This window comes from Salvelinus alpinus, unplaced genomic scaffold (assembly GCF_045679555.1).
Source record: "Salvelinus alpinus unplaced genomic scaffold, SLU_Salpinus.1 scaffold_42, whole genome shotgun sequence".
Lineage (NCBI taxonomy): Eukaryota > Metazoa > Chordata > Actinopteri > Salmoniformes > Salmonidae > Salvelinus > Salvelinus alpinus.
Window position 1 is genome coordinate 295,001 of NW_027255983.1, and position 17,500 is coordinate 312,500.

At 47.2% G+C, this 17,500-nt stretch overlaps 1 protein-coding gene across 23 annotated transcripts in view; it reads right to left on the reverse strand.

Annotated features, from left to right (window-relative positions):
* herc1 (HECT and RLD domain containing E3 ubiquitin protein ligase family member 1) overlaps positions 1–17,500 on the reverse strand; it is a 224,307-nt gene that overhangs the window by 53,950 nt on the left and 152,857 nt on the right. For 11 of the 23 annotated variants that reach the window (XM_071388533.1, XM_071388541.1, XM_071388550.1 and 8 more), the window contains 7 exons: positions 17,396–17,500; positions 17,217–17,269; positions 15,679–15,879; positions 13,005–13,203; positions 10,270–10,537; positions 4,929–5,142; positions 4,205–4,464 (listed from right to left, as the gene is read on the reverse strand). The exon at positions 17,396–17,500 is cut by the window's right edge and continues 182 nt beyond it. In XM_071388533.1, the coding sequence (XP_071244634.1) occupies positions 4,205–4,464; positions 4,929–5,142; positions 10,270–10,537; positions 13,005–13,203; positions 15,679–15,879; positions 17,217–17,269; positions 17,396–17,500 (1,300 nt within the window). The remainder of the gene's footprint in view (positions 1–4,204; positions 4,465–4,928; positions 5,143–10,269; positions 10,538–13,004; positions 13,204–15,678; positions 15,880–17,216; positions 17,270–17,395) is intronic. The other 12 variants (XM_071388554.1, XM_071388545.1, XM_071388540.1 and 9 more) reach the window with 8 other exon arrangements.

Below are 17,500 nucleotides of genomic sequence, written 5' to 3' on the forward strand. Positions count from 1 at the left end.
GAGAAAACACGAAGCATCCATAACCCTTCATAAGGTCTTCATAAACCCTCTATAAGGCCTGTGTTACGCAACACATAATGATGCTCATTTATCCCGTAGGGCGGCGCACAATTGGCCCAGCGTCGTCCGGGTTTGGCCGTCATTGTAAATAAGAATTTGTTCTTAACTGACCTAGTTAAATAAAGGTAAAACAAATGTAATATATATATATATTTATGTTTAAATAAGGTCTTCATAAACCTTCTATAAGGCCTGTATTATTCAACACATAAGGATTCTCATTTATCTAAACACACAGTCAAACTTTATCACACATTATAACAAAGTCTTCATTAACACTTTACGAGGCCTAGATAGACGAACTGACAACGACCCTCGGTTATCAACAATACAGGGACATCACCTGGGACGACACATAAAACGACCCTCGGTTATCAACAAGACAGGGACATCACCTGGGACGACACATAAAACGACCCTCGGTTATCAACAATACAGGGACATCACCTGGGACAACACATAAAACGACCCTCGGTTATCAACAATACAGGGACATCACCTGGGACAACACATAAAACGACCCTCGGTTATCAACAATACAGGGACATCACCTGGGACAACATGAAACGACCCTCGGTTATCAACAATACAGGGACATCACCTGGGACCACACATGAATCGACCCTCGGTTATCAACAATACAGGGACATCACCTGGGACCACACATAAAACGACCCTCGGTTATCACTCCACTGGGATTCTCTGCCTCTAACCCTATTACAGGGGCTGAGTCACTGGCTTACTGGTGCTCTTTCATGCCGTCCCTGGGAGGGGTGCGTCACTTGAGTGGGTTGAGTTACTGACGTGATCTTCCTGTCTGGGTTGGCGCCCCCCCTTGGTTTGTGCTGTGGTGGAGATCTTTGTGGGCTATACTCGGCCTTGTCTCAGGATTGTAAGTTGGTGGTTGAAGCTATCCCTCTAGTGGTGTGGGGGCTGTGCTTTGGCAAAGTGGGTGGGGTTATATCCTTCCTGTTTGGCCCTGTCCGGGGGTTTCTTCTGATGGGGCCACAGTGTCTCCTGACCCCTCCTGTCTCAGCCTCCAGTATTTATGCTGCAGTAGTTTATGTGTCGGGGGGCTAGGGTCAGTTGGTTATACCTGGAGTACTTCTCCTATCTTATCCAGTGTCCTGTGTGAATTTAAGTATGCTCTCTCTAATTCTCTCGTTCTCTCTTTATTTCTCTCTCTCGGAGAACCTGAGCCCTAGGACCATACGTCACGGCAAACCGGGCATGATGACTCCTTGCTGTCCCCAGTCCACCTGGCCTTGCTGCTATTCCAGTTTCAACTGTTCTGCCTGCGGTTATGGAACCGCCACCTGTCCCGGACCTGCTATTTTCAACTCTTAATGATCGGCTATGAAAAGCCAACTGAAAATTATTCATGATTATTATTTGACCATGCTTGTCACTTATGAATAGTTCTGTTATAATCTCCACCCGGCACAGCCAGAAGAGGACTGGCCACCCCTCATAGCCTGGTTCCTCTCTAGGTTTCTTCCTAGGTTTTGGCCTTTCTAGGGAGTTTTTCCTAGCCACCGTGCTTCTACACCTGCATTGCTTGCTGTTTGGGGTTTTAGGCTGGGTTTCTGTACAGCACTTCGAGATATTAGCTGATGTACGAAGGGCTATATAAAATAAACTTGATTTGATTTGATACAGGAGGCAGCGGTGAGTATTAGTGGAGAGATATTAGCTGATGTACGAAGGGCTATATAAAATAAACTTGATTTGATTTCCATTGTCCCTGTATAATCAGACACCAGGTGGGTTAATGATCAGGGACTGATTTAGACCCCAGACACCAGGTGGGTTAATGATCAGGGACTGATTTAGACCTCAGACACCAGGTGGGTTAATGATCAGGGACTGATTTAGACCCCAGACACCAGGTGGGTTAATGATCAGGGACTGATTTAGACCCCAGACACCAGGTGGGTTAATGATCAGGTACTGATTTAGACCCCAGACACCAGGTGGGTTAATGATCAGGGACTGATTTAGACCCCAGACACCAGGTGGGTTAATGATCAGGGACTGATTTAGACCTCAGACACCAGGTGGGTTAATGATCAGGGACTGATTTAGACCTCAGACACCAGGTGGGTTAATGATCAGGGACTGATTTAGACCCCAGACACCAGATGGGTTAATGATCAGGGACTGATTTAGACCCCAGACACCAGGTGGGTTAATGATCAGGGACTGATTTAGACCCCAGACACCAGGTGGGTTAATGATCAGGGACTGATTTAGACCTCAGACACCAGGTGGGTTAATGATCAGGGACTGATTTAGACCCCAGACACCAGGTGGGTTAATGATCAGGGACTGATTTAGACCCCAGACACCAGGTGGGTTAATGATCAGGGACTGATTTAGACCTCAGACACCAGGTGGGTTAATGATCAGGGACTGATTTAGACCCCAGACACCAGGTGGGTTAATGATCAGGGACTGATTTAGACCCCAGACACCAGGTGGGTTAATGATCAGGGACTGATTTAGACCCCAGACACCTGGTGGGTTAATGATCAGGGACTGATTTAGACCTCAGACACCAGGTGGGTTAATGATCAGGGACTGATTTAGACCCCAGACACCAGGTGGGTTAATGATCAGGGACTGATTTAGACCCCAGACACCAGGTGGGTTAACGATCAGGGACTGATTTAGACCCCAGACACCAGGTGGGTTAATGATCAGGGACTGATTTAGACCCCAGACACCAGGTGGGTTAATGATCAGGGACTGATTTAGCCCTCAGACACCAGGTGGGTTAATGATCAGGGACTGATTTAGACCCCAGACACCAGGTGGGTTAATGATCAGGGACTTATTTAGACCCCAGACACCTGGTGGGTTAATGATCAGGGACTGATTTAGACCTCAGGTGGGTTAATGATCAGGGACTGATTTAGACCTCAGACACCAGGTGGGTTAATGATCAGGGACTGATTTAGACCCCAGACACCAGGTGGGTTAATGATCAGGGACTTATTTAGACCCCAGACACCAGGTGGGTTAATGATCAGGGACTGATTTAGACCCCAGACACCTGGTGGGTTAATGATCAGGGACTGATTTAGACCTCAGACACCAGGTGGGTTAATGATCAGGGACTGATTTAGCCCTCAGACACCAGGTGGGTTAATGATCAGATAGAAGAGAAAACCAACAGGACCACAGCCAGAAAAGTTCAACTTAAAACATTCCCACAGCTGATTTGTTGTTCGATAGATACCCTCAGGAGGGGAGTAGAGAGGGAGTATCGAGGGAGTAGAGAGGAGAGTAGAGAGGGGAGTAGAGAGGGGAGTAGAGGGGGGAGTAGAGAGGGAGTAGAGGCTGCAGACTAATTTAGGAAGTAACAGATGGTGAGCTGCTCTGGGAGGGACGAGGAGGAGGGAGTCAGGGAACGTTCATTAACGAATCAGTTCATTTCAGGAACAAATGGAGATGAATGGACGGACAGACAGAGAGATTAGGAACATGAGTGGAGGGGGAAGGGACTATTCTACTAATGGGGTCAGAGTGGCTCTTTTACAAAAGTCATGTCACACAGTTTGGGTAACCTTGACACCGGCAAGAAAGACTTCAAGGTGGCGCTGCTACTCACCCTAACCCGTCCGGTACTCACCCTAACCCCTCCGGTACTCACCCTCCACCCTAACCCCTCCGGTACTCACCCTCCACCCTAACCCCTCCGGTACTCACCCTAACCCTCCCCCCTAACCCCTCCGGTACTCACCCTAACCCTCCACCCTAACCCCTCCAGTACTCACCCTAACCCTCTACCCTAACCCCTCCGGTACTCACCCTAACCCTCCACCCTAACCCCTCCGGTACTCACCCTCCACCCTAACCCTCCACCCTAACCCCTCCGGTACTCACCCTCCACCCTAACCCCTCCGGTACTCACCCTAACCCTCCACCCTAACCCCTCCGGTACTCACCCTCCACCCTAACCCTCCACCCTAACCCCTCCGGTACTCACCCTCCACCCTAACCCCTCCGGTACTCACCCTCCACCCTAACCCCTCCGGTACTCACCCTAACCCTCCACCCTAACCCCCTACCCTAACCCCTACTCACCCTAACCCTCCACCCTAACCCCTCCGGTACTCACCCTAACCCCTCCGGTACTCACCCTGCTCTGGTGAGCCTCCAACTTCACAGAAGAGCACTTGCGCAGGTCACCCGCCATGTCGGCGAAGGTTTGCGGCCGGCTCTGGTTGTCTCTGTCGTGAGCGGCCAGCGTGCGGACCAGCTGCTGAGCGGCCCACTGCCGGTGTCCCGAGGACAGGCGAGAAGACAGGCAGCAAGCAGCCAGCGCGTTGGCCAGCTCCAGCGGTCCTACAGCAGTGGGATTATAGGAAGGATGGGTATACAAATGTGCAATTAAACCTGCTGGAACGAAAACAAAAGGGGTGGAAGAAGGAACGGTGAGTGATTTGGGGAAGAGATGAGAGGATGTTAATTATAACATAACACAATGCCTGGTCCAACACACTACGGTGATAATGACAACTAGCATGGGCACTATGGAGGCTAGCACAAACTGCTAACATTAGCTAGTAGCTACATCCATGCAGACAATCTGAAAATACGAGGCGACTACAAATCTACAATCACTGCCCCCCCATCCCCCGTTTCAACCATTTCTTAAATTAAAACATTCTAAATGAGCTGAGAAATATCTTTGTTCATCCCATAATGCAATTTTACAAACAAAACGGACATAGTCAGTTACAAAACTCTATTGAATATGACGACACAGCATAATGACATGTCGATGACAGACAACGTATGACGATAACGCAATGCCTAGAAATCTCTGACGACCACAGTAGCCGACTCCAGGTCTTACGAACCTCTCTTCTCCACGTCAGTCTTGTCATAGTTGGGTCTGAGCCGGGCCCCTTTATCAGCGAGTAGGGCCACGAGGGCCTGGGTGACCACGAAATTGGGTGACGTCACAAGCTTGTTCTCCTCGGCCACGCCCCTCAGGAAGCTGGGGAGGAACTTCCTCTGGACGGGGTCATCTACCGTGGTCAGGTTCATCCCCGTTGCCGCCGAGATCAGGTTCTAGAGACGGATAGATATACAGGTTCTAGATCAGTCAGAGGAACCCTAACACGCTGAACGGGAGTCGTCTATGGTCGTCAGGTTCTAGAGACGGATAGGTATACAGGTTCTAGAGACTGTGAGATATACGGGTTCTAGAGACAAATAGATATACAGGTTCTAGAGACGGATAGATAACAGGTTCTAGATCAGTCAGAGGAACCCTAACACGCTGGATGGGAGTCGTCTATGGTCGTCAGGTTCTAGAGACGGGTAGATATACAGGTTCTAGAGACGGATAGATATACAGATTCTAGAGACGGATAGATATACAGGTTCTAGAGACAGAAAGATATACAGGTTCTAGAGACGGATAGATATACAGGTTCTAGAGACGGATAGATATACAGGTTCTAGAGACGGATAGATATACAGTTCTAGAAACGGGTAGATATACAGGTTCTAGAGACAGATAGATATACAGGTTCTAGAGACGGATAGATATACATGTTCTAGAGACGGATATATATACAGGTTCTAGAGACGGATATACAGGTTCTAGAGACGGATAGATATACAGGTTCTAGAGACAGATAGATATACAGGTTCTAGAGACAGATAGATATACAGGTTCTAGAGACGGATAGATATACAGGTTCTAGAGACAGATAGATATACAGGTTCTAGAGACGGATAGATATACAGGTTCTAGAGACGGATAGATATACAGGTTCTAGAGACGGATAGATATACAGGTTCTAGAGACGGATAGATATACAGGTTCTAGAGACAAATATATATACAGGTTCTAGAGACGGATAGATATACAGGTTCTAGAGACGGATAGATATACAGGTTCTAGAGACAGATAGATTTACAGGTTCTAGAGACGGATAGATATACGGGTTCTAGAGACAAATAGATATACAGGTTCTAGAGACGGATAGATATACAGGTTCTAGATCAGTCAGAGGAACCCTAACACGCAGGATGTGAGTCGTCTATGGTGGTCAGGTTCATCTCCATCGGAGCATTTTATTTATTCAGGGCAACTGAGACCAGGATCTCATTCCCAATGGTGCCCTGAGTACAAACAGTTTCTCACAACAGGAAGAACAATTTACATTCCAATTAAAATAAAATAGATAATAAACAACCTCAAAACAAACAATATCAACAAATAAACCATTACAATCCATGGAAACAACTGCAGTCCTCAATGAATTCAACACCAGAGACCTAAACGGACCTATCGGAACCAGGGAATCAAGAAGCAGGGAATGTTGGGAGTTATTCCAACAATGTGGGGGGGGGAACTTAAACTAAAGGAGTATTTACCGAAATTGGTGGAGACCAGAAGGAACTCAAGAGTTAACCAATCATTATTTTATACGGAAGCTTGTGTACTAGGGCTTTGTCAATCAAACAGGAATAAGGAATTGATCTACGGGACTTTAATGAGGACCAGGCTTTTGATACAGGAGGCAGCAGTGAGTATTAGTGGAGAGATAGTTAATGAGGACCAGCCTTTTGATACAGGAGGCAGCGGTGAGTATTAGTGGAGAGATAGTTCATGAGGACCAGCCTTTTGATACAGGAGGCAGCGGTGAGTATCAGTGGAAAGATAGTTAATGAGGACCAGCCTTTTGATACAGGAGGCAGCGGTGAGTATTAGTGGAGAGATAGTTAATGAGGACCAGCCTTTTGATACAGGAGGCAGCGGTGAGTATTAGTGGAGAGATAGTTAATGAGGACCAGCCTTTTGATACAGGAGGCAGCAGTGAGTATTAGTGGAGAGATAGTTAATGAGGACCAGCCTTTTGATACAGGAGGCAGCGGTGAGTATTAGTGGAGAGATAGTTAATGAGGACCAGCCTTTTGATACAGGAGGCAGCGGTGAGTATTAGTGGAGAGATAGTTAATGAGGACCAGCCTTTTGATACAGGAGGCAGCGGTGAGTATTAGTGGAGAGATAGTTAATGAGGACCGGCCTTTTGATACAGGAGGCAGCGGTGAGTATTAGTGGAGAGATAGTTAATGAGGACCAGCCTTTTGATACAGGAGGCAGAGGTGAGTATTAGTGGAGAGATAGTTAATGAGGACCAGCCTTTTGATACAGGAGGCAGCGGTGAGTATTAGTGGAGAGATAGTTAATGAGGACCAGCCTTTTGATACAGGAGGCAGCGGTGAGTATTAGTGGAGAGATAGTTAATGAGGACCAGCCTTTTGATACAGGAGGCAGCGGTGAGTATTAGTGGAGAGATAGTTAATGAGGACCAGCCTTTTGATACAGGAGGCAGCGGTGAGTATTAGTGGAGAGATAGTTAATGAGGACCAGCCTTTTGATACAGGAGGCAGCGGTGAGTATTAGTGGAGAGATAGTTAATGAGGACCAGCCTTTTGATACAGGAGGCAGCGGTGAGTATTAGTGGAGAGATAGTTAATGAGGACCAGCCTTTTGATAGAGGAGGCAGCGGTGAGTATTAGTGGAGAGATAGTTAATGAGGACCAGCCTTTTGATACAGGAGGCAGCGGTGAGTATTAGTGGAGAGATAGTTAATGAGGACCAGCCTTTTGATACAGGAGGCAGCGGTGAGTATCAGTGGAGAGATAGTAGAAGGAGAAGGAAGGAAGTTATTGGATCAAGAGGTACACCGGCTGTATTGAACACCGGCTGTATTGAACACCGGCTGTATTGTACACCGGCTGTATTGTACACCGGCTGTATTGAACACCGGCTGTATTGAACACCGGCTGTATTGTACACCGGCTGTATTGAACACCGGCTGTATTGAACACCGGCTGTATTGTACGCCAGCTGTATTGAACACCTGCTGTATTGAACACCAGCTGTATTGTACACCTGCTGTATTGAACACCAGCTGTATTGTACACCTGCTGTATTGAACACCAGCTCTATTGAACACCAGCTGTATTGTACACCAGCTGTATTGTACATTGTACACCAGCTGTATTGTACACCGGCTGTATTGTACACCAGCTGTATTGAACACCAGCTGTATTGTACACCAGCTGTATTGAACACCAGCTGTATTGAACACCAGCTGTATTGAACACCGGCTGTATTGAACACCGGCTGTATTGTACACCGGCTGTATTGTACACCAGCTGTATTGTACACCAGCTGTATTGTATTGTACACCTGCTGTATTGTACACCTGCTGTATTGTACACCGGCTGTGTTGTACACCGGCTTTGTTGTACACCTGCTGTATTGTACACCAGCTGAGTTGTACACCAGCTGAGTTGTACACCAGCTGAGTTGTACACCAGCTGAGTTGTACACCAGCCGTATTGTACACCTGCCGTATTGAACACCTGCCGTAATGTACACCAGCTGTATTGTACACCTGCTGTATTGTACACCGGCTGTATTGTACACCGGCTGTATTGTACACCGGCTGTATTGTACACCGGCTGTATTGTACACCGGCTGTATTGTACACCAGCTGTATTGAACACCTGATGTATTGTACACCTGATGTTATGTACACCAGCTGTATTGAACACATGTTATGTACACCAGCTGTATTGTACACCAGCTGTATTGTACACCTGCTGTATTGTACACCTGCTGTATTGTACACTGGCTGTATTGTACACCGGCTGTATTGTACACTGGCTGTATTGTACACTGGCTGTATTGTACACTGGCTGTATTGTACACCTGCTGTATTGTACACTGGCTGTATTGAACACCAGCTGTATTGTACACCTGCTGTATTGTACACCTGATGTTATGTAAACCAGCTGTATTGGCCAGTGTTACCTAGTGTTGACTTTCAATGTAACATTTCTAGTGTTGATTCAGGTGTTAAATTAACTCTAATTGGTCTAAAATAACCCCCGTGTTGGTGTTAATAACCAGTTTAAATTAACACTAATTGGTCTAAAATAACCCCCGTGTTGGTGTTAATAACCAGTTTAAATGAACACTAATTGGTCTAAAATAACCCCAGTGTTGGGTGTTAATAACCAGTGTTAAATTAACTCTAATTGGTCTAAAATAACCCCCGTGTTGGTGTTAATAACCAGTGTTAAATTAACTCTAATTGGTCTAAAATAACCCCCGTGTTGGTGTTAATAACCAGTTTAAATTAACACTAATTGGTCTAAAATAACCCCCGTGTTGGTGTTAATAACCAGTTTAAATTAACACTAATTGGTCTAAAATAACCCCCGTGTTGGTGTTAATAACCAGTTTAAATGAACACTAATTGGTCTAAAATAACCCCCGTGTTGGGTGTTTATAACCAGTATTAAATCAAAACCACGCCCTTCATTATCATATTTCCCAGCATGCTCTATTGCAGGTTGATTTTTAGAATTGTTCATCAATATCTATGTTTTTACATGTAGTACATCGATTGATTAATTCATTTTATGCTACTCAAATATGAATAACATAGATTTTTATCAACTAATCCAATCTGTTACTTTGTAGTTATTGCAGCCGTTACTGAAATGGTTGTTCCAGTATAAATGGTTTAGGTAGTCTCATATCTTAGTCTTCCCAACCCAGCAGTCAATCTGAATGTAGGTTACGGGAGAATAAACATGTAAATGTGGAATATCTTCACTCTGGCTGGATTCCAATAGGAATTAAACATCACTTTGCCAACCATCATAACGTGACTTCCAGACCTGAAAACAATGAGTTTCAGGCTAGTGTATTAGTGTCAAACTAGGCCCTCAAAATAAGGCCTCGTTAAATACTTGTTGTATTGTGTTGAACATTTTTGTTTTAATGATCTGGCTTGATGAAACCCACGGGACAACAATACATTAAAATGACTGCAACAATCTCTGTCTCTGTCAATAACAAATAGAGTCTTGGCTGGTAACTACAATTCACTCGAAAGGTAAGGCACTCTGGGAAATATGCAAGAAAAAAAATAGGCTTTACACTAAGCGGTGTGTTAATTTAACACTGAAAAGTGTGCATGTAACCAATGAAAATGTGATTTGTATAGGTCATGTTAAGTATTGCATAAGTCTGGTGCTGAGGACTAAGGTTGTGCTGACTTGAACTTCCTGTCTTGTTGAAAGTTGTTGAGTGGAGAACTGGTAACTTCCTCTTCCATACTACTATCTTTGTGTGAGTCTGAGTTGTGTATCTGCCGTTACCTGTGTGCAGAGCTGGACCAGCAGCTTGGCAGCGTTGGGGCTGTTGGAGGCCAGACAACCCACAGCCGTACTGAGATAGGCCAGACAGGAGATAGGTTTACTGGCCTTGGTGGCCCCGCGGGGCCGCTCTGAGGCCCCTGATCCAGCTGTAGGGCTGGTGGAGAGGCCGGCTCGCCCTGCTGCAGCCAGACACATCAGTCTGACTAGGGTCCTGATGTCTGTCAGACCAAGAGACTCCAACCCTGCTGCCAGGCTGCAGCTAGAACCACTGAGAGAGAGGGGAGGGAGAGAGGGGAGGGAGAGGGAGGAGGGGAGAGAGAGGGGAGGGAGAGAGAGAGGGGAGGGAGAGAGGAGGGGAGAGAGAGGGGGGGAGAGAGAGGAGGGGAGAGAGAGGGGAGGGAGAGAGAGAGGGGAGGGAGAGAGGAGGGGAGAGAGAGGGGGGGAGAGAGGGGATGGAGAGAGAAAGGGGGAGAGAGAGAAAGGGGGAGCGAGAGGGGAGGGAGAGAGAAGGCCATACACATAAACATACAGTATTTGCAATGCAGTTCACCCTTATACACTGACACCAACTAAACACAGTGGAAAATGAGATGAATGGAGAGAGAGAGACTGAGAGACAGAAAGACACCAATGAGACAGAGCCAGAGAGCGAGAGAGAGAGAGAGAGAGAGAGACAGAGACAGAGAGAGAGACAGAGAGAGACAGAGAAAGACAGAGAGAGAGAGAGAGACAGAGAGAGGCAGAGAGAGAGAGAGAGAGAGAGAGAGAGAGAGAGAGAGAGAGAGAGAGAGAGAGAGAGAGAGAGACAGAGTCAGAGAGAGAGAGAGAGACAGAGAGAGACAGAGAGAGAGAAAGAGAGAGAGAGAGAGAGAGAGAGACAGAGTCAGAGAGAGAGAGAGAGAGAGAGAGAGAGAGAGAGAGAGAGAGAGAGAGAGAGAGAGAGAGACAGAGTCAGAGAGAGAGAGAGAGAGAGAGAGAGAGAGAGAGAGAGAGAGAGAGAGAGAGAGAGAGAGAGAGAGAGAGAGAGAGAGAGAGAGAGAGAGAGAGAGAGAGAGAGTCAGAGAGAGAGACAGAGCAACAAATTCTCCACTGCAGACAGCTTGTCCTACCTGACAGGAACCCTAAGCTGCAGTGGTCACATACACTGAGTGGACAAAACATTAGGAACACCTGCTCTGTCCATGACAGACTGACCAGGTGAATCCAGGTGAAAGCTATGATCCCTTATTGATGTACCTTGTTAAATCCACTTCAATCAGTGTAGATGAAGGGGAGGAGACAGGTTGAGGAAGGATTTTTAAGAGTTGAGACAATTGAGACATGGGTTGTGTATGTGTGCCATTCAGAGGGCGAATGGAAATGACAAAATATTGAAGTGCCTTTGAACGGGGTATGGTAGTAGGTGCCAGGAACACCGGTTTGTGTCAAGAACTGCAACGATGCTGGGTTTTTCACGCTCAACAGTTTCCCGTGTGTATCAAGAATGGTCCACCACCCAAAGGACATCCAGCCAACTTGACACAACTGTGGGAAGCATTGGAGTCAACATGGGTCAGCATCCCTACGGAACGCTTTCAACACCTTGTAGAGTCCATGACCCGACGAATTGAAGCTGTTCTGGGGACTAAAGGGGAGGTGTTCCTAATGTTTTGTACGCTCAGTGTATACACACACCTAGTCTACACACACCTAGTCTACACACACCTAGTCTACACACACCTAGTCTACACACAGTACTACACCTAGTCTACACACACCTAGTATACACACACCTAGTATACACACACCTAGTATACACACACCTAGTATACACACACCTAGTATACACACACCTAGTCTACACACACCTAGTATACACACACCTAGTCTACACACACCTAGTCTACACACACCTAGTCTACACACACCTAGTCTACACACACCTAGTCTACACACACCTAGTCTACACACACCTAGTCTACACACACCTAGTCTACACACACCTAGTCTACACACACCTAGTCTACACACACCTAGTCTACACACACCTAGTCTACACACACCTAGTATACACACACCTAGTCTACACACACCTAGTCTACACACACCTAGTCTACACACACCTAGTCTACACACACCTAGTCTACACACACCTAGTCTACACACACCTAGTCTACACACAGTACTACACCTAGTCTACACACACCTAGTCTACACACAGTACTACACCTAGTCTACACACACCTAGTCTACACACACCTAGTCTACACACACCTAGTCTACACACACCTAGTATACACACACCTAGTATACACACACCTAGTATACACACACCTAGTATACACACACCTAGTCTACACACACCTAGTCTACACACAGTACTACACCTAGTCTACACACACCTAGTATACACACACCTAGTATACACACACCTAGTATACACACACCTAGTCTACACACACCTAGTCTACACACACCTAGTATACACACACCTAGTATACACACACCTAGTATACACACACCTAGTCTACACACAGTACTACACCTAGTCTACACACACCTAGTCTACACACACCTAGTCTACACACAGTACTACACCTAGTCTACACACACCTAGTCTACACACAGTCCTACACCTAGTCTACACCTAGTCTACACCTAGTCTACACCTAGTCTACACCTAGTCTACACACAGAACTACACCTAGTCTACAGACAGTCCTACACCTCGTCTCCACCTAGTCTACAGAGACCCACCTGACAGAGAGTAGAGACAGGGCTCTCATCACCATGGTCCTGGCCAGGAGAACCTGCGCTGCAGAGGTCACTCTCCTCAGAGCCATGACCCTGTCATGGGGGTTGTCCAGAGCTGCTGCCTGCTCCCCCAGAGTCCCCCTGGCCGAGGAGCTGTTCTCCACCGCGCCCTGGCAGCCTGGGAAACACACACCTGTTGAAGCTGACGGAGATTTACAACCCTACAACATGGACATATAACAGGTGAACACTGGACCACCCACATTACAGAGAGGACCGGACACATCTAAACCACCCACATTACAGAGAGGACCGTACACATCTCACCCACATTACAGAGAGGACCGTACACATCTGAACCACCCACATTACAGAGAGGACCGTACACATCTAAACCACCCACATTACAGAGAGGACCGGACACATCTCACCCACATTACAGAGAGGACCGTACACATCTGAACCACCCACATTACAGAGAGGACCGTACACATCTGAACCACCCACATTACAGAGAGGACCGGACACATCTCAACCACCCACATTACAGAGAGGACCGTACACATCTCAACCACCCACATTACAGAGAGGACCGTACACATCTCACCCACATTACAGAGAGGACCGGACACATCTCACCCACATTACAGAGAGGACCGGACACATCTCAACCACCCACATTACAGAGAGGACCGGACACATCTCACCCACATTACAGAGAGGACCGGACACATCTCACCCACATTACAGAGAGGACCGTACACATCTCACCCACATTACAGAGAGGACCGTACACATCTCACCCACATTACAGAGAGGACCGGACACATCTCACCCACATTACAGAGAGGACCGTACACATCTCACCCACATTACAGAGAGGACCGGACAAATCTAAACCACCCGCATTACAGAGAGGACCGGACACATCTAAACCACCCGCATTACAGAGAGGACCGTACACATCTCACCCACATTACAGAGAGGACCGGACACATCTAAACCACCCACATTACAGAGAGGACCGGACACATCTCACCCACATTACAGAGAGGACCGGACACATCTCACCCACATTACAGAGAGGACCGGACACATCTCACCCACATTAAAGAGAGGACCGGACACATCTCACCCACATTACAGAGAGGACCGTACATATCTCACCCACCCACATTTCAGAGAGGACCGGACACATCTCACCAACATTACAGAGAGGACCGTACACATCTCACCCACATTACAGAGAGGACCGTACACATCTCACCCACATTACAGAGAGGACCGTACACATCTAAACCACCCACATTACAGAGAGGACCGTACACATCTCACCCACATTACAGAGAGGACCGTACACATCTCACCCACCCACATTACAGAGAGGACCGGACACATCTCACCCACCCACATTACAGAGAGGACCGTACACATCTCACCCACATTACAGAGAGGACCGGACACATCTAAACCACCCACATTACAGAGAGGACCGGACACATCTCACCGACCCACATTACAGAGAGGACCGGACACATCTCACCCACCCGCATTACAGAGAGGACCGGACACATCTCACCCACCCACATTACAGAGAGGACCGGACACATCTAAACCACCCACATTACAGAGAGGACCGTACACATCTCACCCACATTACAGAGAGGACCGGACACATCTCACCCACATTACAAAGAGGACCGGACACATCTAAACCACCCACATTACAGAGAGGACCGGACACATCTCAACCACCCACATTAGAGAGGACCGGACACATCTAAACCACCCACATTACAGAGAGGACCGGACACATCTCACCCACATTACAGAGAGGACCGTACACATCTCACCCACATTACAGAGAGGACCGTACACATCTCAACCACATTACAGAGAGGACCGGACACATCTAAACCACCCACATTACAGAGAGGACCGTACACATCTCACCCACATTACAGAGAGGACCGGACACATCTCACCCACATTACAGAGAGGACCGTACACATCTCACCCACATTACAGAGAGGACCGGACACATCTCAACCACCCACATTACAGAGAGGACCGTACACATCTCACCCACATTACAGAGAGGACCGGACACATCTCACCCACATTACAGAGAGGACCGGACACATCTCACCCACATTACAGAGAGGACCGGACACATCTCACCCACCCACATTACAGAGAGGACCGTACACATCTAAACCACCCACATTACAGAGAGGACCGTACACATCTAAACCACCCACATTACAGAGAGGACCGTACACATCTAAACCACCCACATTACAGAGAGGACCGTACACATCTAAACCACCCACATTACAGAGAGGACCGTACACATCTAAACCACCCACATTACAGAGAGGACCGTACACATCTAAACCACCCACATTACAGAGAGGACCGGACACATCTAAACATTCCTACTTTACCAAAATCCACTATTGTTGCTAAATGGACTTTCTGGTTAAATAACTTGAACTCTTTTGAGAGAAGAGTAGAACATAAACACAGACGTTTATTAAAACCCAGTTCTGGTTCACGGCCTCACCTATCTGCAGCCGGGTCTCTGTTTGTGTGTGTGTGTGTGTGTGTGTGTGTGTGTGTGTGTGTGTGTGTGTGTGTGTGTGTGTGTGTGTGTGTGTGTTTCTCAGCCCCTCACCTATCTGCAGCAGAGTCTCCTCCATGCTGTTGGTGGCGGTCACCATGGCTACGGACGCCCCCAGGGGGTCACTGTCGGGGAACTGGACGGCCTCCGGGACGACCCGGCGCTCACTCAGACCCAACGGTCCCGCCAGCAGCTCAAACTCCTCCTCCCCAGTTAACCTCTCATCCTCATCAACATCCAGCATGTCCCATTCCTCTGAAAGGGTTACAGAGAACAGTCATACCATCAGCCATGTGGTTACAGAGAACAGTCATACCATCAGCCATGTGGTTACAGAGAACAGTCATACCATCAGCCATGTGGTTACAGAGAACAGTCATACCATCAGCCATGTGGTTACAGAGAACAGTCATACCATCAGCCATGGGGTTACAGAGAACAGTCATACCATGAGCCATGTGGATATAGAGAACAGTCATACTATCAGCCATGTGGATAGAGAACAGTCATACTATCAGCCATGTGGTTACAGAGAATAACAGTCATACTATCAGCCATGTGGTTACAGAGAATAACAGTCATACTATCAGCCATGTGGTTATAGAGAATAACAGTCATACTATCAGCCATGTGGTTATAGAGAATAACAGTCATACTATCAGCCATGTGGTTATAGAGAATAACAGTCATACTATCAGCCATGTGGTTACAGAGAATAACAGTCATACTATCAGCCATGTGGTTATAGAGAATAACAGTCATACTATCAGCCATGTGGTTATAGAGAATAACAGTCATACTATCAGCCATGTGGTTATAGAGAATAACAGTCATACTATCAGCCATACAGCTGCAGTGGAACCAGTCATACTATCAGCCATAAAGCTGCAGTGCACCTGTCATAATATCAGCCATAAAGCTGCAGTGGAACCAGTCATACTATCAACCAGAAAGCTGCAGTGCACCAGTCATACTATCAGCCATAAAGCTACAGTGGAACCAGTCATACTATCAGCCATAAAGCTGCAGTGGAACCAGTCATACTATCAGCCATAAAGCTGCAGTGGAACCAGTCATACTATCAGCCATAAAGCTGCAGTGGAACCAGTCATACTATCAGCCATAAAGCTGCAGTGGAACCAGTCATACTATCAGCCATAACGCTGCAGTGGAACCAGTCATACTATCAGCCATAAAGCTGCAGTGGAACCAGTCATACTATCAGCCATAAAGCTGCAGTGGAACCAGTCATACTATCAGCCATAAAGCTGCAGTGGAACCAGTCATACTATCAGCCATAACGCTGCAGTGGAACCAGTCATACTATCAGCCATAACGCTGCAGTGGAACCAGTCATACTATCAGCCATAAAGCTGCAGTGGAACCAGTCATACTATCAGCCATAAAGCTGCAGTGGAACCAGTCATACTATCAGCCATAAAGCTGCAGTACACAAGTCAACTATCAGCCATAACGCTGCAGTGGAACCAGTCATACTATCAGCCATAAAGCTGCAGTGGAACCAGTCATTCATATGATCAGGGACAAGAACCTGGAACAAGTGAATCATCATGTTTAATCAGAACCGGTACCTTCATAGACACAGTCCTGCTTCCCCAAGAGGTCCGGGGCCAGTCCCTTATATCTGAACATGGACCACAACACGTGTTAGTGATCACATCGTCGTCTTGTCACTGTTACACAGTGTGTATTGAATCTTACGTTTTAGTTGTACGTAGTCATAGTGTGTAATTAAAACCTGGCGTGTCACCTTCTGTCCGCCACTGACCTCTCCGTCACGGGGACTGTGGTTTTACTCTTAACCGCCAGGTGTTTGTCCCGGCAGCTACCGCAGAGGAGGTAGTACGGGTTACCG